General features: G+C 49.9%; 1 protein-coding gene across 5 annotated transcripts in view; it reads left to right on the forward strand.

Moving 5' to 3' along the window:
• Nucleotides 1–23460, forward strand: part of ABCA7 (ATP binding cassette subfamily A member 7) — a 2687121-nt gene that overhangs the window by 646937 nt on the left and 2016724 nt on the right. For all 5 annotated transcript variants that reach the window (XR_011303245.1, XM_069647414.1, XM_069647430.1 and 2 more), the window contains exon 7: nucleotides 20559–20753. Coding sequence is in view for 4 of the 5 variants with exons in the window: in XM_069647414.1 (XP_069503515.1) it covers nucleotides 20559–20753 (195 nt within the window). In the remaining variant the exon portion in view is untranslated. The remainder of the gene's footprint in view (nucleotides 1–20558; nucleotides 20754–23460) is intronic.

A 23460-nucleotide genomic window follows, 5' to 3' on the forward strand; every position in this document is an offset into this window, starting at 1 on the left:
AAATATTTCTTTGAGGGTTGAGACTGGGCAGTTGTCTAGCGGGGAGCCGGATGGTTTCCGGGCAGAGTGAAGTTTGAGAAATTGGTCAGTTGATATTCGTGTGAAAGAGTCGAAAGTCTGGTGGGTTGCAGTTGCAGGCGGTGGGTTGGCAGGTAGGGTGGGTGGATTTTGTGGTGGCTGCAAGAGGGCCAGTTTGTTGATTAGAGAATTTGTTCTTTCGAGAGCAGTGGGGTAGAAGTGGAGAGAGAATGGGTCGCAGAGTGATTGAGAAGGGGTCGATTGGGTGGTGGTACATGATGGTTTGGTGAATTTACAAGAAGTTTAGGTGCATATGTAGTGAATAATTGTATTATGTGCATATATGTTTTCATTATTTGACTGGAAGATGAATTGTACACGTTTTTAGTTTTAAACAAAGCACAATACATACTTGTTTTTCTTCTTGATTACTTACCTGTGTCTACTGGTTTTAAATCTACTGTTCTAACTCTTCGCTTGGTTTACTATACACAGTTGTTGAAAGTATTTTTTATGCAAACTGTTGCTTAACTGTCTCAAAGGTAAAGGGTAGGGGTTCTGTGCAGAACCCCTCCTCCCTGTAGTTGATGTGTGTATACATATAGAAATGTTAGTAATTATGTGCAAATACCTGTCTCAGATTTCCATTGCTTAGTGCATATCTTAAATGACTAATACATAATTGTATATGTGTATACTTCGCTTTCTAACTGGAATTATTGTAGTGCTCTGTGTGTCTCATTGTAGCCCTAGACCACTCTCACACCCCTCTTGAGTCTAAACTTTACCACTTTTCTACACTACCTTGATTCAGTTTTGCTGCTCTTCAGTCTCTTTCCTGCTCACCATAGTAGGTTGGCCTCTCAGAATCCACCCATGTGTTGATTCTGAAAACCCAAATTAACATCTCTGACCTGAATGGATACTTGTGAAGGCCTAAAGGCAGTCGCCTTATCTACCTGGCTACCTCTGAGAATTCCTATTTGGATCCTATGGGGGTCTCACAAAAACCTAAAAGTTGGTGTCTTTTAATTACCCTGGTCTCACTAAACCTTTTCTTTTAACACTCTTGTACTGATTTCCCTGTTGTTATTTACATCCTGTTCCTTCTACTCTACTCTTCCTCTTACACTCCTCTTCCTATCCCTCTCTACCTCCTATGTTCTTCCATCTATTACTACTCTCCCCACGTCTCTATTGCTCTCCCCTCTCTTACTGTCCTCTCCACTTTACTACTCTCCTCTTCGCTACACTCTACGCCACCTTCCCCCAGTCTCCCTTCGTTCACTCTCACTCACCTGTTTCACTCACATACACCTCCTACACTTCCACTTAATCGCACACTCTTCACTCTCCATACACACACACACACACACACACACACTCCCACTCACACCCAGTTTCTTGTTCCTCACTCTACTACCCTCTGCAGCCTCACCCACGACTAACCCAAGCGTAAAAGGACCTACATCCACACCCGTGCCACCTTGCATCAAACAGGCTCTCATCAATGCTTGTTCATTAGTGGCCCATGCCCTAGATATTGCGGACCTCATCACAGTCAACCGTCTGGATTTTTTGGCCATCACTGAAACCTGGCTCCACCAGGCAGCTGGTCCAGCAATCTCCTTAGCACTGCCAGAGGGCTACACCATCATTAGGGCAGACTGAAACTCAGGCAAGGGCGGAGGGATGGCCTTCATCACAAAAACACACCTGGCCTCAGAGCTACCTCCCATCTGCAGAACTTCTCTCAATCAAAATCACTCTTTCACCCACCCAAACGATCCTCATGCATCTTAACTACCGCACACCAGGCCCAATCGCCTCCTTCAATGAAGACATTACCAACCTCCTCTCCACGAATACCAAACTTAGCTCCCAAACTATCCTCTTGGGAGATCTCAATCTTGGTTTACAGGATCCTAATGACACACATGCTATAACTCTGGAAAAGTCCATGGCCCAACTTGGCTTCAAGCACAGAATCACAGAACCAACTCGCACTAAAGGCTGAATACTCGATTGGGTAACCCCCCCCCCTAACACCTCCATCGATTCCCCCCACTTTAGCCAGGAACTGCCGTAACATCTCAGTGTCTAGTCTACAACCACTTAACAATATCTTCGAGGATTCCAAGTACAACAATTTAGACTCAACCAAATAAGTAGATCTCTACAATACCACACTCGAATCAGCTCTAAACATTGCTGCTCCCCTCAAACCAAAAAAAAGCAAAACCTACTGCCCACCTCAACAAGTGGTTCACGCCTTATGAATACCAAAAGGACGGCGGAAACCACGTGGTGAAAATCGCCCACCAATCGCAACAAATCCATGTTCACTACAGCATCAGCAACATATAAAGCAGCTATCCTATCTACTAAAAAAGAAATGTATAACTACAGAATCCACAATGCCAAATGAAGCACCAAGAACTCTTTAGTATCCTTAAGGAACTAGAGTCTCCTGCACCCCCTACTGAAGACTGCATCAAGGATGCAGCCTGGTGCACAAATACCCAGCAAGCCCTAGCTGACAAAATCGCACTACTACAAAATAAGATTGAAGCGAAACAGATCAGCCTCTCACGCTGCCACCGCCCTAAACCGGCACCAGAGAAACGTTTACCACCCTGCCCACTTTTCTCATTCTCGCAAGTGACCTCTAAGGAAGTGGAAGACATTATTAAAAGTCTAAAACCCTCCCACTGTCAAGGTGACATTTGCCCAGCCTCCATCATCAAGGAAGAAGCGAAAAACCTGGCCCCCTTCATTGCAACACTGATAAACTCGTCCTTTAAGACCAGTCAAGTCCCCAACAATCTCATGGAGGCCTGGGTCATACCCCTCCTAAAAATAAAAAACCTGGACCCTAACATTCCAAATAATTACAGGCCGATTACCACAGTCCCTTTCCTCTTACAAATACTGGATAGAGTCGCCTATCTTCAAATCTAGAAGCAATTAGAGGAAAATAATCAACTTGGCCTTAGGCAATCCAGCTTCAGGCCAATACACGGTACAGAGACCGCGCTTCTGGATCTGAAAATCCAGATGGAAGAGGTGGAGTACAAAGGCAAACTAGCGATCCTACTACTCCTAGACTTGTCTGCAGCCTTCAACCTAGTCGACCATCACATTTTAACTGATCACCTCACCACAGCAGCAGCCTTCCCCACCAATGGATTCATTCCTTTCTCTCAAATCGAGCCACCAGAGTTTTCTCACCCACAGCCTCAGCTAACCCGAGCCCGATACTATGTGGTGTACCTCAAGGCTCCTGCGTGTCGCCCACATTATACAACATATTCACGAAGCTCCTCTTCGACCGTCTGGACAACTTGGGTGTCGTCTCTACGAACTGTGCTGACGATACTCAAGTCCTCATCCCACCCTTTGGGTGCTATGAAGAGGACTTGAAACTTCTCAATAACATCTACCTAGAAATTCAGGCATGGATGGCCACTAACAGTCTGTGCCTTAACGATGATAAGACAGAGCTTCTGATAGTCAGCACTCAGGCACGCCTGAATAAACTTGACCAAAGATGCACATCATTCAACATAGACGGAAATGTAATAAAAGTTGCCATGGAAATAAAAACATTGGGGGTCTATCTTGACTCGGCTCTCTCTCTCTCTAAAGAGAAACGTCAGCTCTGTGGCGGCCGCCACAGCCTCTACTAATAAACTAATTTACAGTTGCAATTCCTACCTATCCACCAGCAGCTGCCTAACACTTGCCAGAGCCTTAGCTGTCTCAAAAATTGATTGCTGCAACACACTCTTCTTAGGATCCTCTGAACTCAAACTCAACAGGTTACAGATCCTTCAAAACAACGCCCTAAGAGCAGCACTCAACCTTCCAAGATCTTGTCACATTTCCACTCACCGACAAGATGCCAACTGGCTGTCAATCTGTGATAGAATTACTCTCTGTACCCTGGCTATCACACATAAATGCCTCGCGAACACAGCCCCCAAATACCTGGCAAACAAATTCTGCAAGCACCAACCGGCTCGTATATCCAGATCTGCCCAATCTCATTGTCTTGCAGTACCTAGGTTTAACCTAAAAATGGCAGGAGGTGCCAGATTCCCCGTCCAAGCTGCCAAACGTTGGAACTCCATCCCTCTTTATCTTAGACAAGAACCGTCCTTCCTCATTTTCAAAGCTGGAGTAAAAAACAGGCTCAGCAATAAGCCCCTCATCTGATACGTAGACCACCATTTGATGATAACCCAACTTGCCTGTGCTTATCTGTTATTGCTTCATGACTATAGACCCATTTGTAACCACTGGTCTAATTCGTTTGCTCTTTTCTCCTATTGCCACCTGATGGTAGACCTATCTGTAACCACTGGTCTTGTAACCACTCTTGTGATGTTTTATCTCTATGTAACCTAAGTTTTCCAGGGCCCAGTTACCTCAGGGTGCGGTGTGCGATATAAATAATAAACAAATACAAAATACAAAAGAAATACTCCTCCTCCCATTCATCCAGTAGTCCACTTGGCCCCCTGGGCCATTTGCTTTTCTGTCCTTCTCATGGAGTCGTGTCATACAGGTATGAGGCTTTTAAATGCCTAGAAACCCGTCCTCTCCTCGAGCGCGAGTCCGCCAGAGTTTGGCAATGGCGGCCTGTGACCAATAGTCTTTTGCAAAGTTCTTATGTGGGGAGTCTTCAAACGTGGGTCTGTCTGAGGACTGTACCGGGGGCCCACGACAAATACAATGCCCCCAAAGTTCTTGGGAGTGTGTGTTGGAGCTTCCAAGTTGTTAGTCTCGCATACTGCTCCAAGGCCCTGCATTACTGTACATTTCTCCTCCAGCTCTCTTGCTGTTAAGGTGCTCTTTCCCTCCTCTGCTGCTACGATTACTGGGCTCCGGCACCTGAAAAAGAGGAACAGTAGCACTTACCAGAATAAGGTACAACATGTATGGAGTGATAACAAGTAGTACTTGACAGTTTCAGCCAGGTAGAGGTGACAGAGACTAGGCTCCTCCCAGCTTCCTCGCCCCGCCTATCAGGCAGAAATGGCTCAGGCAAACACCCTGGTAGGCCTCCTGCCCCACGTTGAGATAGATCCCCTATCCCTCTTCACAGGGCCATGTCATTATTCTGTCACATGTGAAGGGCAGGCTGTCTCCACCGAACAAATTTAAAGCGTGTGTGCCTAGAACACTTGATTTTTATATTGGGGGATGGGGGGTGAGACAGAAACATTTGGCATATAAGATGAGGGAAGTAAAGCACAATTCAATGGTGTTTGCCCAAGATTATCCAGATATGTTTTGTTCCAAAGTCAGTAACCCAGTTAAACCACGGTTGCTGCAAAGCAAACTGCAATGCTTACAAGTAGAACATCATGGTAGCAATTGTGACATAAATTATAACCTATACCGGAAGAGACATAGCTTGGCACAAGTCTAATGCATCCATAAGTGGATACTAACCCGGAAGCGCAGCGGATGAGTGCAGCAAGAGCGGGCAATGCGTGCCAAAATCTCACCTAAGTCCAGCCCATCTGTACCCATCCGTGCTACGGACGGGATATGGTTGGGGCTGCTGGCTGGCCTTCCAGATGGTTTTAGGGGGAAGAAACGCTTATCACTCAATTTGTTATTATGGCTTGCACCAACTAATAAAGTTTTTCCGACGTGCTTTAAGACGGTGTCGCTAGTTACTGTTAGTCCAGGTGCTCGCTCTGCGAACTGGCTGAAATGGTTGCTGTTTAACGCTGGATCCCTTATCTCACATGCTGACTGTTGTGATCTTTTGCATGAACATGCACTGGACCTGGTGTGTGTTACCGAAACCTGGTTTCGGTACTCGTCTGGCCCCTCTGTGTTAAAAGCCCTACCTGCTAATTGTAGCATTCTTCGGTGTGATCGATCCTCTGCCCATCATGGCAGGGGCGTTGCTTTTATTTTTATGTCCTTCCTCACTTGTATGATATTGCCATTGGTTCAGTCTCTTCAAATTGAAGCGTCTTTAATCCGTGTTTCTATTATGGCATCTATTATGTTTCATATTATCTGTTAACTCTACCTTTTAGTTTTTTTAATAAATCTGTTTATTTTTCAAATAAAACCACTTAACGAACAACAAAGGTTCCAAAGTATGGTTACAGCATTTCAATAGTTACTAGGCAATACATAGAATGCAGAGGTGTTTCGGGTTTGCAGGGAGGGGACGGTGACTGGCCGCAGTTCTTTCAGTGCATGGTGGGACAGCATCTACCCACCAGGGCATTTCTTAGTTGGTGCTCACACATTTCCCACCCATTTTCTCCATACTTTCTGCAACTTCCCAGGGCATCCCCTGGCATTAAAGATTCGGCGCTCCAGGGACATACCTCTGTCCACCTCATTGACGAAGCGGCGGAGTCTTAATCTGTCCATAGAGCCCCACGTTGCAGCTGTGAGTCGCTTCCCCAATCCCAGTGTCACAGCAAGGAATGTCTTCTCCTGTTTAAGGAATAACACCTCCCCCAGATTCCCAATGGTACCAATTTCGTGTCCTGCGGAACAGGGAACCCCATCACCCCAGAGATCTTACTGAAGCACCTCTGCCAAAAGTACTGAATCACCTTGCAGCTCCACAGCATATGGAAGAAGGTCCCTTACATTCTCCTGCATCTGAGGCAGTCCTCATTGTCCACCACTCCCCACCGTGCCTTTGCTGAGCCGGAGTAGTATGCCTGATGCAGTATTTTGTTCTGGATTAAACAAAGCCTGGTGTCTATTCTTATGTCTTGTGGGAACATTAATGCTTCTACCGATTCCTCCAATTCCAGTGGGCCCACCTCTCTCTCTCTCGCTCTCTCCCTCTCTCTCTGAGCCGGGACTGCTCCTAGGCCCTGAAAGCTGTGAGTACTTGGTACAGTGTGGAGGTAACCTTAGTTGGAATTAAAGCTGGATCGATATTGGCCTCTAGGGGGGAGCATTTCGGAATCTCTACCAACACAGGGAACTGATCGCTGAGAGCCTGCGTTAGCTGGAAGTGTCTGTAGTAATCACTGATTGGTATCTTAAACTTCTCCAGCCGAGCCCCAAACTCTAGAAGGCGCCCCTCCTGTACTACGCCCACGAGGGTGCGAATTCCATGTCCCTCCCAACTCAACAAATGACCCATTTTCAGGAACGGGGCTATGCCTATTGTTCCAGAGGGGTTGGTCGAATAATGGTCTCCCATCCCAGGCAATGTAGTGATGAGCCTCCATCCAGGTTTGACGGATGTGTTGTCATCCTTGGTGTTTCCTCAGTCCTACTTTCCTCTCTATAAAGTACTTGCAGGGGTGTATTTCATCCCATTCTTCTAGTCTCTTCCCCTATGTGTATGTGTCCAGGGTCGCCGTGAAGCCATTCATTTACCACTCCCCTTGGTCTGTGCTGCCAAGTAATAGGTGCGGAGACAGGGCAGACCAATTTGACCGCTGCAGGGTTTTGAGGGCTATGCAGGGTTGCCCCACCCCAACCCGATAGCAGCCCCTGAAGGTTGCTGTCAATAGATGTGATGATCGTTTTGGGGATGGGAAGTGGGGCATTCTGGAGTACGTATAGAAATCTCTGAGGCGTTTAAAGAGGGCTACTTTACTCATCAGTGTTAGTGGGATGGATTGCCAGTGGGCCACATCAGCCGAGAATCTGTTTATCACTGGTTGCAGGTTGAGATGTAGTAAGTCATCCAGGACTGGGCCTATTCGAATGCTTAGGTATTCAAAGCCTGAAACTGAGACTGAGTATGGGCCCTGCTTAGGGGTTGGCCATCTACCCCCCCACCCGAAGAGCAAAGAGGACTGTCTTCTGTTTGTTCACCCTGAGTCCGCCAAACTTCTTGTAGCCTGGAAGGATATGGGTCACCACCGGACAGGAGGTTACACGGTTGCTTAAGTAGATAAGATCATCTGCATTGAGTGAAACCCGGTCATCCCCTCCCCATGGCCATGTGAAACCTGTCCATTCCCTTCTGGAGAGTCGTGCAGTAGTCTGAAAAAAAGGAAATGAAGCTGTTCCCGAATCCCATTCGGCCCATTATATCACATAAGGCGTCCCATCCCACCGAATCGAATGCTTTCTCGAAGTCCACGGCCAAGAGCGCTAGTGGGTCTGATATCGCTGAGGCCTGGTCTATGGCAAGGTGTATTCTGCGTAGGTTTGTCCGTGTGGATCTGAAGTGCATAAATCCGCATTGGTCTGGGTGGACCCATGGAGTCTATAACTCCTAGTAGTCTGTTGGCTAAAAGCCAGGCCAGGACATTGGTCTCCCCATTGATTAGCGATATTGGCCTGTAGGAGGTACAAAGTTCTGGTGGTTTACCGGGTTTAGGGATCACCACGATACTTGCCTTCCTAAGGACCGGTGGGAGTTGCCCCTTATCTTTTTTCTGCAGAAACATACGATGCATGTGACCTGTCACCTTTTCACCCAGTAATTTCCAGATTTCAACCGGAAAGCCGTTGGGTCCCGGGGTTTTACTGAAGTTGGGACAGTGCAGCCACCACCTCCTCCCATGTAATCTCGACCTCAAGTTCCTGTGTCTGCTGTTCCGAGAGACGGGGGATCGTAATCGAGTAATCGAGTTGAGAAAGTGTGAACCCTCTGTCTCAATTGCTAGCACTTGGGGGAGTAGAGGTTTTCATAAAAGGTGGCGAATGCTCCCGCAATCTCTGAGTCCACCTTTAAGAAGTCCCTTCGGTCCTCCTGTATGGGCGTACATGCCCCTTTTCCAGCATGGGGTCTGGCATGGATTCACATGCTCATGAATATTCCCCGTCGTCAGGCCGGGAATCCTCGGTATAGAAAAAAATCAGTATCAGTTTCGTTTCTGATCTGTCTTTCTTAGTAGTAACCAATCACTGGTCTCTGGGTCATACTGCCCCCAGCCAATGACTGCCCTCTCCCTAAGCCCCACCTCCGGCAGCCATCCTCAGATTTTTACCATACGTTCAAGTGTTGGGAGTCTTCGTGCTGTAGCTCTCGAGCTTTTGCTGCGTTTTCGCGCTTTTTCAGGAGATTTTTCTCATTTTTCGGTTAAATAGAGCCTCAACAAAAGGCTAAGCACCGCGAGTCCGCGGGCACCGGGAGCGCCGAACGGTCGGGCTCCTTGGCTGCCAGGCAGGGCACATCCTCCCCGGCGCCATCAACCACGAGCCAACGCTCTGGCTCGGGTAAGAGGAAGTCCGAGAACCCGGCGAAGCTTCTGGAGAGGCCCAGGTCGATCTCGAAGATTCCGGCAGAGGGGGAGCGAGGGTCGGACCCTCCCCCCAAGGTGAAGGCCCCAGGCGTCCAGAAGGTGGCGATGGTCTTAACTCACCCTGCTAAGACCTCGATTGAGGATGTCGCCGTGGCCCTGGCTCAGCCTGTGGAGGCTACACCAGTGGAGGCGCCCTCAGGACCCAGAGTCTCCCTGCCACCGCGGAGGGAGTCGTCTTTCAGGCCCATTGAGGAGACCCCCACGAAGTCCTTGTTGGAAAAGGTGGGGGAGGGGCTGGTGGCCATCGTGGATACGGACACGACCTCTGAAGAAGAGCTCATCGAAGTCGTGGAAGGGATCCCGACGAGGGCGACGACGAGAGCGACGGTGTCGCCGACAAGGCTCCTCAAGAAACCTCGCGCCCGTCATTTCCGGCGCCGCAGGACACCTCGGCGGCCATTTTGTCTGCGATTCAGTCCTTATGCTCGGAGATAAGGACAAGGTTGCCTCTTCCCCCGACGGATGTACCTGAGCCAGACCCGACGGGGGAACTGGAACCAGGACCTTCGGAGAGTCCACCGCATAAGAGGAGGAGGATGCATCCTACACCACCTCTCCCACCTCTGCGGCCTGCTCTGCCTTCCCCCCGGTCTTCTACCCACGGGGATGATACAGGCACGGACACGGCTACGACAGGTACAGATGAAGACGGGGGCGACGACAGGACGTGTCCCCCGTCGCGCCCTGCTCGGGCGTCCCCGCCCGATGAGATTGGATCCTTTCATGCCATGATTTCCAGGGCATCCGAGCTTTTTCAGCTCTGCCCAGAAGAAAAGAAGAAAGAAGGGTTCCTTTACCAACGACGCGAGGCTAAAAGGAAGACGGTCCTCGCCGTACCGCTTCTTGATGACATCTGGGATGAGGGGCTCGCCCTCCTCAAGAACCCTGCCACAGCGCCAGCAAAGAGGGACCGGTACGAGAAGTACCGGGTCCCTGACGCTGCCCCCTTGTGCCTTCGGGCACAACCTACCCCGGATTCGGTTATCTCGGCAGCGGCAAAGAAGAAAGCTGGGGGGGGGCATCGGCCTCGACATCAACTTTCCCGCCGGACGGCGAGGGCAGGAAGTTGGACAGGATGGGACGACGGATCATCTCATCCGCAGCGACGACTATCAAGGCGGCCAACGCCCTGGCTATCGTAGCCCGTTACGACAGGGAGTTGTGGTTCAAAATCGCCCCTCTGTTAGACTTCCTTCCGGACGCCAAAAGGGCTGAGGCCCTTGAAATCCTACAGGAGGGGGAGATTGCTTCGGACCACGCCATCATGGTGGCAACGGACATCGTCGACACCGGTTTCCGTCAGTTGGGCAACAGCGTTTGCTTGAGACGACGAGAATGGTTCAAGGCCACGGATTTCTGCCAGGACGTACAAACCAAGGTTCTGGACATGCCCTTTGACGGGAACAACCTGTTTGGAAAGGCGGTTGATGAGTCCCTTCAGGCCATTAAGACAGACACAGAGACTGCCCGGGCACTGGGAGTGCTCCAATGACGACGGCCGTCCTTTCGGAGCTCCGGAGGCAGACAAGGTGCCTCCAAGGGATCCGGCAGTGGCTCCTCCACTTACCGCCAAGTGGCAAGATCTTTGTCCCAGGAAGCCTACAGGGGACGCAGCAAGTCAGGTGGTGCCCGTCGTCGTCGACAAGGAGGCAAGGCGGCCTCCAAACAAGATTGAACCGACGGTGGGGGCCCGACCCCACGGAAGCACCCCGGTGGGAGGCCGGCTGGCGAGGTTCATCAGCGTGTGGGAGTCCATCTCCACCGACCGTTGGGTGATAGACGCCCTGGCCCAAGGGCACGGCCTCAAGTTTCAGAAGAAGTGCCCTCGCGTTCCACCCGTGGCCAGGAAGGAAAATCACGTCCCTCAACTACTATTGGAAGTAAGGGCGATGCTCAAGAAGGGTGCCATCGAGCTCGTCCCAAAGAGGCTTCGGGGCTCCGGAGTTTACTCAAGGTACTTCCTCGTAAAAAAGAAGATAGGAGGATGGCGCCCCATCCCGGACCTACGACGCCTGAACAAGTACATCAAGGCACAGAAGTTCTGTATGGTCACCCTCCAGCATGTGCTGGGACAGCTGGAGGAGGGCGATTTCCTGTCGTCGTCGGACTTGGAGGATGCGTACTTCCACATCCCCATTCTAAAAAGACACCGAAAGTTCCTCAGGTTCGTGGTCCAAGGGCGGTACTACCAGTTCAAGGCCCTCCCGTTCGGATTGAAGTCGGCACCCAGGGTGTTCACCAAGTGCCTCGCACCGGTGGCGGCGCGGCTGCACCTAAAAGGGATCCACGTCTACCCCTACCTGGACGACTGGCTCATCCGGGCAAGGACAAGGGAGCTTGCCGTGGAGCACACTGCGAAGACCGTCCAGCTGCTCACGGACCTGGGATTCTCCATCAACTTTCCAAAATCCCACCTGGTTCTTCCGCAGGTCGCCCTGTTTCTGGGAGCCAAGCTCGACACAGTGGCGCGGCTGGCCTCGCCGTCGGAGGAAAGGACCAGGACCATTCTGGGCAAGGTGCAGCGTCTGCTGGCCACGGACATGGCCAGGGTAAGATCTATCAAGTCCCTCCTGAGGATGATGTCCTCCTGCATTTATCTGGTGCGCCTTTGCAGGCTTCGGATGAGACCCTTACAGGAGTTCCTCGACGCCCGCTGGATCCAGTCGACGGGCAGCTTCGAGGACAGGATCCCTCTCAACGAGATGTTCCGTCAGGCGATCCGGTGGTGGGGTACCCGCTCCCATCTGTCGGCGGGCACGGACTTTCAGACCCCAGCTCACCAGGTGACGGTGATGACGGACGCCTCCCTGGAAGGTTGGGGAGCACACTCCGGAGATCTTCACGCGAGAGGCCTTTGGCTCCCGGAGGAGAAGTCTCTCCACATCAACATCTTGGAGCTCCGCGCGGTGTTCTGGGCCCTCAGGTCCTTTCTTCCGTCCCTCAAGGGCAAGGTGGTGAGGATCTTCACCGACAACACCACCACGATTTTCTACATCCGGAAGCAGGGCGGATCCAGGTCCCCTGCCCTATCCAAGGAAGCCCAGGATCTGTGGCATTGGGCCGTCGCCCAAGGGATGTTTCTGGTGCCTCTTCATCTGGCAGGAATAAAAAACAAGATCGCCGACTCACTCACTCAGCAGGGAGCTGCGCTCGTGCCACGAGTGGGAACTACGCCAGGATCAAATGGATCGACTCTTCCGACGATGGGGCGAACCCCAAAATCGATCTCTTCGCGACGGTGATGAATTCTAAGTGCCGGAGGTTTGCCAGCAGGTTCCCCAAGCCGAGGAGCATGGGCGATGCTTTCTCGTTCCCCTGGGACGGCCTATTTCTTTATGTGTTCCCTCCGCTGCCGTTGCTGCTCCGGCTCATCAACCAGCTCAAGAGGTCCCGGTGCAGGATGATCCTCGTCGCACCGGCGTGGCCGAGACAGATCTGGTTCCCGGACCTTCTGGACTTGTCAACGTCCCCACCAGTCAAGCTGCCGACGGACGCAGACCTTCTCTCCAGAGAAGGAGGCGCCATTCTTCACCACGACCCGGAGTCGCAGAACTTGCAGGCCTGGCTCCTGCAGCACTAGAGTTTGGAGGATACGACATCCCGGCCGACTGCAGAGAGGTTCTTGCAAAGGCCAGGGCGTCCGCAACTCTCAAGTGCTACGGACATAAATGGAAGAGTTTCTCTGTCTGGTGCCGTGCCTCTGCGGATTACGGCCCCTCAAGTACTGCCGTACCTACTGTCGCTGGCCAAAGCGGGACTGGCTCACGCCTCCATCAAAATACATCTGGCTTCAATCTCCCGATATACCAGGACGACGGGACGGGCGTCCTTGTGGTCTCATCGCCTGGTGAAAGAATTCATGAAGGGACTATTCCGATCATTCCCGCCGGTGAAAGCTCCTGCCCCGGCGTGGGAGCTTAATGTGGTGCTGACCAAGCTCATGGGGGCCCCATTCGAGCCTATGCATTCGGCGCCTTTGAAGTTCCTGTCATGGAAGACAGCTTTCCTCGTGACCATCACCTCCGCACGACGAGTGGGAGAGATCCAGGCCCTATCTTACAAGCCTCCATACTCGACTTTTCATGACATGAGGGTGGTGCTGAGGACACACCCATCCTTTATGCCCAAGGTGCCGTCGGACTTCCACCTCAACAAGCACTTGGTGTTGCCAGTTTTCTTCCCGTCGCCTTCGTCGCCGGCCGAGAGGACTCTGCACTCGCTGGATGTAGCTAGAGCGCTGAAGTTCTACGTGGACCGCACAAAGAGTTTTCGGAAGACGTCACAGCTGTTTGTGAACTTTGGGTCTGTGAATTAAGGGAAGGCTCTCTCGAAGACTTCCATTTCCAGATGGCTCTCCGGCTGCATCATGCACTGTCACCGGTTGGCAAACCGACCGCTCCCCGGCCGTCCGAGAGCCCATTTGACCAGAGCGATCGCTGCTACCACGGCGTTCCTGTCTGGTGTGCCCCTGCTGGACATCTGCAGGGCTGCGACGTGGAGGTCGACGCACACCTTCACAAGATTCTACTGCGTCGATCGGGACTCCCCCTGGAGTCCAGGGTCGGCCAAGCAGTGCTGCGCAACCTGTTCGCCTAAGGTGAGCCTGGTGAGGAGGTAAGAGTTGCTTAATGTTGAGTTGTTGTATTGCTTAATGTTGAGCCTGTTGCCACCTCCCGTGGTTGTGCATGTGTGTACTGCTATGTATTCTCTTATTCATGAGCATGTGAATCCATGCCAGATCCCATGCTGGAGAAGGAACAAGTTACTTACCTGTAACTGTTGTTCTCCAGCATGGGTCTGGCATGGATTCTCAAATGCGAACCCTCCCGCCTACCCCTCTGCGGGTCTTCACTTGGTCATACTGCCACTTTACGTGCTACCAAATCTCAGGATGGCTGCCGGAGGCGGGGCTTAGGGAGAGGGCAGTCATTGGCTGGGGGCAGTATGACCCAGAGACCAGTGATTGGTTACTACTAAGAAAGACAGATCAGAAACGAAACTGATACTGATTTTTATCTATACCGAGGATTCCCGGCCTGACGGGGAATATTCATGAGCATGTGAATCCATGCCAGACCCATGCTGGAGAACAACAGTTACAGGTAAGTAACTTGTTCCTTACTGGTGTCCTGCCTTTCCAACCAAGCCAGGTTTTTCCCAGCCTCTTCTCCCGTTTCATGTATTTGGCTAGGTACTGTCCAGTGGGCAACCCTCGCGTTGTCCAGTGCCACTTTCCTTAAGACCTCCTGTGCTGAGACTAGAGCCTCTTTTGCAGCCGGGACCCCGGTTCAAGGAATTGCTCCTCTTTCCTTGACGCCTGTTCCTCTGCCCCTTGTATTTCCCTGGCGTGTCGTTGGCGTTGAGCCGACACCAGAGAGAGAGCCTTCCCCTGAAGCACTGCCTTGTAGCCCTCCCATAGCGTGATTGAGCTATCTACTGAGCCCTCATTTAGGGTTAAATATTCCTCCGTCTTTTCGAGTAGACACGCCATTACCGCAGGCATTTCCAGATAGTATGCATTGAGGCGCCAGGTTGTGTTAGGTTTTGGTTGCCCAGTTTTCAACACCACGAGTAGGGGGGAGTGATCCGAGATACCCCTAGCCAGAAATGTCACGGATATCAGCCTTTGTGCCATGCAGTGTGGTACAAAGAAAAAGTCTATCCTAGATAGAGACCTGTGTGCATTGGAGAAGAACGTGAACCCAGATTCTGCCCGGTGTAGTGCCCTCCATGCGTCTACTAGCCACAGTGCAGTTGCAAAGGAGTGCAGCTTGGTCGGGAGGTCGGGGTTCCTTTTGCCCCTGTGTGATCTATCTCTACCCATCTCCATGACCTCGTTAATGTCCCCTCCCAGTACCCACAAATCTGCTTGCTCAGTGTGTATCGTTGCCTTGAGGTCGTTCAGGAGCACGAGCGTGAGCAGTGGTGGTGCGTATACTGCCTCAATGCCCCAGGTGTTCTTTCCCCAGTTACAACTACAAATCACCCTCTCGGGTCTGCTCGCACCCCTTATTGCATTTAGAAGTTGTGCCCAATAGCCTCTCCGCGGAAAGTTGCTTTTAGAAGTGTACCCAATAGCCTGTGTATTTAAAAGTTGCGCCCAATAGCCTCTATGTATTTAGAAGTGTACCCAATAGCCTCTCTGAGAAAAGTTGCATTAAGAAGTGTACCCAATAGCCTATGTGTATTTAGAAGTTGTGCCCAATAGCCTCTCTGAGAATGTTGCATTTAGAAGTGTACCCAATAGCCTATGTGTATTTGGAAGTTGCGCCCAATAGCCTCTATGTATTTAGAAGTGTACCCAATAGCCTCTCTGAGAAAAATAGCATTAAGAAGTGTACCCAATAGCCTATGTGTATTTAGAAGTTGCGCCCAATAGCCTCTATGTATTTAGAAGTGTACCCCATAGCCGCTCTGAGAAAAGTTGCATTAAGAAGTATACCCAATAGCCTTTGTGTATTTAGAAGTTGTGCCCAATAGCCTCTCTTAGAAAGCTGCATTTTGAAGTTGTGCCCAATAGCCTCTCTGAGAAAGTGGCATTTAGAAGTTGTACCCAATAGCCTCTCTAAGAAAAATTGCATGTAGAAGTGTACCCAACAGCCTATGTGTATTTAGAAGTGTGGCTGGTTCCAGTATGGTCTGGAATGCAGGGAACGTTTGGAAGAGCATGTAACCCACCATATCACACCCCACGCTTACTCTCTCCGCTGGTTACACCCCCCCCCAGCCAGGCGTTCTCCTCAGGCCTAACGCAGCCACAGTCGGTCTGGATAAATCCTGCCAGAATGAACACATACCCCTGATATCAACCACCACACCTACCGCTAAGAAGCAGCTATTTCACGAATACCGCACCAGCTGCACACATACCCGGTGCGCACACGCGCCGTTTGACCCTCCCCACTCTCTCTACTGACCTGAACTTCGGTTCCCAAGGGCGTTCAACCTACCAGCGCCTTCAGACAATACCAATGGTATATAAGGTGCTACATAAGTGCAAAATAACATAACATAGTTGGAATGGTACCCTCTTGTGCATTAGAATCAACATCCCCCTTGCCCCTCTCGAGAATCCTGTGTGATTAGCCAGTGCATAGTTGGATCTCCTGAAGAACCTGCATCCCGTACTGACAAGGTGTGTCTCTGTTAGGAGGGCAATGTCCGGTGAATGTCTGTTTAGGAACTGGAGTAACAGTCTCCGTTTAACACTGGAGCCCGTTGACATTCCATGTCATGTGGCATTGGAACCCTGGAAGTGAGTCTGAGGTTCGGCACTGGCCCATTATTTCCAGTCTTTCCCTCCCTTGGGGTGCCTCCTGTGCCCCGTGGGTCAGTGTCCGTCTCCCTGATCCATGAGTCTTCAGGCCTTCCCACCTGTCCACTACCAGCTGGGGCAGTGCTAGCCCATACCCCTCATCCTGCTTCCCCTGTGCGACCAGCCAAATAGAACTACAAGAAAAACACTCCTATACCTCCACCCTGTTTCTCCCACCAAGCTAAAAAAGCATGTAGGTTGAATCTTAAGCCCCAGTCAGTGAGCTTTGGTACTACCTTTTGTTTCCCCTCCCCATACTTCCCCAATATCGAACATGAATCTCCTCCCCCCACCCTGCACCCCCCCTCTCTAACGAGAAGTACCTTTCGCCCGAAATTGAACAAACTAAACCTTTTAAGAACATGTTTGGGGTTGCATGTGTGAGGCATCTCAGTTCTCAGTGTCCCCTGCCGGGGGCCACTAGATGTAGGATTCAGAGTATGTGGTAGGCCTTCTGGGGTCCAAGACTATCTGGTGACATCCCTAAATTCTTACCGAGGTGACCGTGTTACCCCTTGTCCAGTCGGCCTGTTTTTCCAGTGCCTGGGGACCCACCATCTTCCTCTTCGGTGCGTGGTTTCTGCATGTGAGCTCGGACTGGGATGTTTCCGCTGTGTCACTCTGTGCGGGGCCTTCCCTCAGTGTTCCCGATCGTGGGCCAGAGAGAACATGTGTCTCCAGCCAGTCCCAGATGTGCTTGGGACTGTGGAACACATGTACGGTAGTGTTATAGTACAGTTTGAGCGTGGCTGGAAAGAACACTGCATGCTTAATGTTCAGGGACATTAGCTTCTTCATTACCGAGTCATAGGACTGCCGTGATCATTGTACTTCCCTTGTGTAGTCCAGGATGGGGCAATTCAGTTGCGGTTGTAAGTAATCAGGCCTGTCACCCTTGCCATGTGTAGGAGCTCTGTAGTTCAGGAGACGCGCTATCACCGTGCGGGGAGGGGTGCCAGGCACAGGCCAGCCCGTTGGGACTCTGTGTGCCCGTTCGATTGAAAAGAAGTTGGAGCGTTTTTTAGGTGTCATGAGGTCCGCTAGCAAGTGCTCCAAGAACAGTTCCATAGTGCCGTTCCTCCTTCTCCGGGAGTCTAGAGTATACAGAGATTGTTGCGGCGGGATCTACCTTCACTGTCTTCTGCCCAGTTTTCCATGGTGGTTAGTTTCTGAGACATCTCTAGCCGTTCCCGCAGTTTGTCTTCGCTGCCTGAAATGCGCTGTTCCGGGATCTACCTTCACTGTCTTCTGCCCAGTTTTCCATGGTGGTTAGTTTCTGAGACATCTCTAGCCGTTCCCGCAGTTTGTCTTCGCTGCCTGAAATGCGCTGTTCCGTCTCTCCTACCCCCGAAGGTCAGATTGCGGAAGTCCTGCCTCAGGAAGGAGACTTAAGATACCAATCCATCGATTTTTGGTTTCAACCGATGACCTTGAGTCGCTGTTGGCTGCCATAATGTCTGTAAGTAATATTGTCTGACGTGTTCCTGCCTCTTCCACCGCCATCATATCCTGTGTTTAGGAAGTCGTTGCAGGGACACTTGTCGTGTAGCAATCTATCTTGTTCTGGGCGGTCCCTTTCCGGGGCAGGTCTTTCCCCGTTGATGTGTGGGTTTCTGGACCGAGAGTAAGCAGTCCGACAGGCATCCACTATTGGCTTGTTGGCCTCAGCGCTTTGCCGACCGTGTTGTTGGCCGTGCCCCATTCCAGCTCAGACACCCCCTACGTATCCGGGTTCTTCCTGACCCGTGCCCCTGTTATTGCAGTTATGTAGTGCTACTCTTCTGCTTCTTATAAGGCTTGAGATGGCTGGTGAGCTCTGCGTGTTATGCAGAGTCTGCCTGCTCGCGGTTGTCTTCTGCCGTTATAAGAATGCTGTTGGACACAGAGGCTTGTTCCACTGTCGGTCTTTAATGCATGCATCTTCACCCTCGAATTAGGTCCCGAGGTCCCAGCTCAGTGTGCTGCTGTGGCAACAGCTTTGCATTGCGCTGGGGCTTTCGTATCTGTGGTGAGGCACCGGGCAGCCCAGGGTCGGTGACTCCTCAAGCCCCACCTGTCTAGAGTTCTCAGTGGTTTGCTGACCCTTTGTGTGTCCCGGGCCTGCCCTACAGTGGTTGCTGGCCAGTTGTGCCTGGTTTGGGTTTTTGGCCCCATCTTTTCAGGTCTTCCACCACACTTGCTCCGGCACCTCCTTTCGCCTGCATACCCTGTTGTCCCATCTGTTATTCTGTCACATGGGAGACTTTCTTGCAAGAACTCAATGCTAATAAGATTGATATCTGCGTCTGCCTTTAGCCATTGCCGTTTGAGAAGACAAGATCTTAAATAGTAGGGGTAACCAATCTCTAGTGACCATACCAGGGTTGGGGGATGCTTGGTTTACAGAGGGCATACACGTCTCTAGGAAAGATGAAGAGGGATGGCCTTTAGAGAGCCCCCTACTGCAAAACCAATAAAACCCCCAGAACTATCTTCAATAGTTGGTGTGTTCTTGAGGACATCTGTGACCGTTATGAAGAATGGGAGAACTCTGTGGCATAACACAGAATAAAGCCCCCCGCCCCCTGCAATTTCCTCAAAGAACACACAACATAAATCTGGGCCATCATGCATGCACAATGCACATGATCATACTGTTGCTCGGGCTCGCCACACACTGCAATAGGTGAGAGATGCAAAGGGATTATTTTAAAGCAAACCTCTTTCTCCTAGCATAGTAAAAATTGGGGCTGTCTGGCTCCCAGTTCCCAAACCTATCAGTTACTACTTGTGTGGGCAGTAACAATATTTTGTGCATGTAAGTGGCAGAGACCGCTTTTGGTGCTTGTGTGGGATGGAGGGAGTATTCCTCCTTGACAGAGCAATGTCCAGTGGCTGCAGAGGGATATTTATAGTGGAGGTGCATTATCTCCTACGAATAAGCGAAAGTGACTTGGCAAAGCGCAGGAGCCCCAAATAATATAGTGGGAATTGGGGTTTTCCCCCTGAGAAAATGTTTACAACAATGTGTTGAAATGGTGCATTTTAAGCAACATTTTTAAGAAAAACATGGTAAAAAGCCATACAATTTTCAAATGGTTTTCTGGGAAAATGCATGAAAAAATCTATGAAATGCCATGTCACCAACCATAGACGGGAGCATTTCAAAACTGTTTTATGATGCCGATGTCCCTGAACTCCCTTTTACTTATGACAGACTGACACTTTGTCTGATTTGGGGTTATCATGTACCTTAGAAATGTGAGAACCTACGTGGGGTGTCCTGAGGATCAGGGTCACCTCTCTGTTACTTTTTATATGGCCATCATGTTCTGCCACATTTCCTGCTACTGCCGCCGCCATGGGCCCTCTTTTTTTAAATGTACTTTCCACCTCCTGCCCTACACGCCCCTCTTTTATGTGTGTATATACAAGGGAGGGGGAGGGCTTACCACCTTTCAGCTTCCCTTCCTTCACCCCCACACCCTTAATTTTGCCCTTGGGCGGGGGGTGGGTGGGTCAGGGAGGTTGGGTGCCCTCGAAACTTGGACATTTGGCTGGAGATTTGTGTAACCACAGATCAAAAGGAGTTCCCTGCATTGCGATCCACCACCCCCTTTAAATTTCTCCGCCGGATTATCGCTCCAACCTGCCTCCGTCCTTCTCATTGGTGCATGAGTGAATATTGTCCTTGTGGCCATTGTCAATATTTGTAAACATGTTTGGGTTCATGCAATTGGACGTTGCTTCTTTTGTGCTATAAACCTTTTATTTAGTATGAGATACTCTGGGGTTTCCTCTTATTGTGACTTTTGATTCAGCAATCATTTTGTCTTCCATCTTTGGTACTAGAGGTTTTTTGTCTTTCTTTGGACTATCTGCATGCCTGGATTCTCACTTTCGTTTATGTAAATGAGTTAATGTGAAAGAAATGCAAGTGACTCTAGACCTGTTGGGTTTGTGTTCTTTTTTTTTTCTCCCAGTTCTCCATAGCTCAGAAAGGAGTGTCATTGAAGGATGTGGTTTGTAGCACAGTGTTGCTGCCACAGTTGTTGGTGATCAATGATAACGAGACATTCACTGAGTTACAGAGAGCACTGTGTTTCTTACCAGAACCCAGCCTGCAAGCTTTGGAGCGAGCCTTCCTCTCGCATATCGATTACTTCAGACTGGTTCAAGTAAGTTTAAGTTCAACATTCATGTTCATAATCTCAGCCATGTTAAGGCCCTGTAGTGAAAGGTGTTAGAGTGAGAACTTTAGAAACTGACTGTCATGGGGAGACATAGGGCAGTGGATATGGCCAACGAAATGTGCACAAGATCACACAGTAATACGTATCAAATAGCGTGCATGTTTCTTGGTGCAGGCTAACCCCGGGATATGCAAGTGGAGCGTGATACAAATATATGAAAAAGTATGTTGGGTAAGCACTCAGAATGATTACACGTAAAGTCAGACCGCTCCACACCCACAATTGCTGTTACAGGTACTGTCAGTGCTACGCCAACATACAGGATAAGCAATGACAGGATCTGTGAGCCAACATTGTTGATGGTATTGTGTAAGGTAACTTAAAGACAATGGTCATGACGGCGAGCAACACATTACCTAGTATGCCAGCGAAGCCCACGGACCCTACTGATCAAAGAGTGACCCAGAAAGGCTATAACAAGCAAAGGGAGGATACCTTAATACATAAGACTCCTGACAAGGGACAATTAGGAATAGTGCTTACAGAATAGTGTGGAAAATATATGCATTCACACAGGAGCTGTATACAACAGCACACCAGTATATTTGTAACCTTGTGCGCCCAGATACCCTTGGGTTCGGTGTGCCTTACAAATAAAACAAACAAACAAAACAAACAAACCTAACAATCAATATTCTGGGAACAAAGGGAGAAGTGCAAGGGACAATCTCCGACTTCATGAGAAAGTAAAGGAGCAAGGAAAACGAAATTACAATTGCAAAACCACCCCCTCCCCACCCAGGAAAGGTAAGAAAAATAGGACATCTCTCAAAAGGGGTGTCTAATGGATCAAGGTTACACTGCAAATCAGGGCAAAGTTAAAAGAATAAAGAACACAGACAAACTGGGCTGCACAAGAGAAGGAAAGCACTAGAAAGTGCGATCTGTAAAACAGAGTAAGACAGAAGGAGAATCCAGGAAGCAGAAAATACTAATATTCGGTATCCAGGAACAAGCAATAAGGAGATGGACACGAAGCATAAAAACCAGGACCATGTGACCGGTTACAAACACTGCAACAATGACAAGCGCTAGATTGACGCAAACTCAGGCTTTTAAAGATGGCTTTAAGTGTCCTGTTTGCTAGCACCTGCCAGCCGCAGGTGCTCCTTATCCTCCACCCAACCTTGTCCTTCAAGGCTGGAAATGTAGCCATTGGCTAGGCATTCTGGGAAGCATAGTATTTTGAGCCAATGCCGCCATCTGATTGGCCTGTGACCGTCCTTAACAGCCATTGGCTGCCGGCAGGCGAAGCCAGCCCACAATCTCCAAGGCACACTGGTCAAGGCTACTGCCTGTTATATGCCTGTTCAATGCCGTTTGACTGCCCCTGCCGGTCTAGACCATCTGTATGAGGTAACTTAAAAAAAAAAAAAAAAAAAGGAAAACTTCTATGCTGCCCCTACACTGCCTCTTTGTATGACACCTCCGCCTGCCTATTATCCTTCATCCGTTACTCTGAACTGTCGTCCTGCACACTTGAGTACAATCTACAAAACTACTCGGCTATGTACTACAATTGTCGTTTGTAGGCTCCTACCAACCAGATAGCATCACTTGCTCTCTGCTGACTGTGTACTGCCCGGGCCAATACATTCATGCTTACTGCCGATTCTTAAAGTGGCTCAACTATAGTGAACTTGCCCACTGCTATTGGCGTGCTGCCATAGTTAAAACCACACCTACTCTATGCTGGTATTGTACTGCCCTAGCTGACCTCGAACCTGCCGATAGTGATCTGTGCACTGCCTTAGTTAAGCACACCTGTTTATTACTGATTGTGTACTGCCCGCACTGAATTTGAACCTGCCTATTGTGATAGGTGCACTGCCTTGTTAAAAGCACACCTGCTTATTGCTGAGTGGGTACTGCCTGCGATTTTGAACCTGCCTATTGTGATCTGTGCACTGCCTTAGTTAAAAGCACGCCTGCTTATCGCTGATTGGGTACTGCCTGCGATTTTGAACCTGCCTATTGTGATCTGTGCACTGCCTTAGTTAAAAGCACACCTTCTTATCGCTGATTGGGTACTGCCTGCGATTTTGAACCTGCCTATTGTGATCTGTGCACTGCCTTAGTTAAAAGCACACCTGCTTATCGCTGATTGGGTACTGCCTGCGATTTTGAACCTGCCTATTGTGATCTGTGCACTGCCTTAGTTAAAAGCACACCTGCTTACTGCTGATTGTGCACTGCCCGCGCTGATTATGAACCTGCCTATGGTAAATTTAAAAGTACACTTGCTCTCTGCTGACTGTGTACTGCCTTAGTTGAATTCGAACCTGCCTATTGTGATCTTTGCACTGCCATAGTTAAAAGCACACTTGCTCACTTGTTTGCACATTGTACCTTAGACCATTCTGTGATTGTTTAATTTAGGTGGACCTGCAGCTAGAGCTGCTCCCACCTGTTTGCACATTGTACTTAAGACCATTCTGTGATTGCTGTACTTAGTTGGACCTTGCAACTACAATTGTCCAGTCGCCAGTGTTTTAGGCATTTTGTGCTAAAATTGAATCTAGATGCCAGTATGCTTGCACATCCTCAGTGTATTTCTACAATTTAAATGTACTGTACGCTACCTCACTGTACTCCCTAGTCATTAGTGCCCCAAGCATCAGCATTTAAGACA

The sequence above is a fragment of the Ambystoma mexicanum genome, chromosome 1p, assembly GCF_040938575.1.
Source record: "Ambystoma mexicanum isolate Mex_15411 chromosome 1p, UKY_AmexF1_1, whole genome shotgun sequence".
NCBI classification, from domain to species: Eukaryota; Metazoa; Chordata; class Amphibia; order Caudata; family Ambystomatidae; genus Ambystoma; species Ambystoma mexicanum.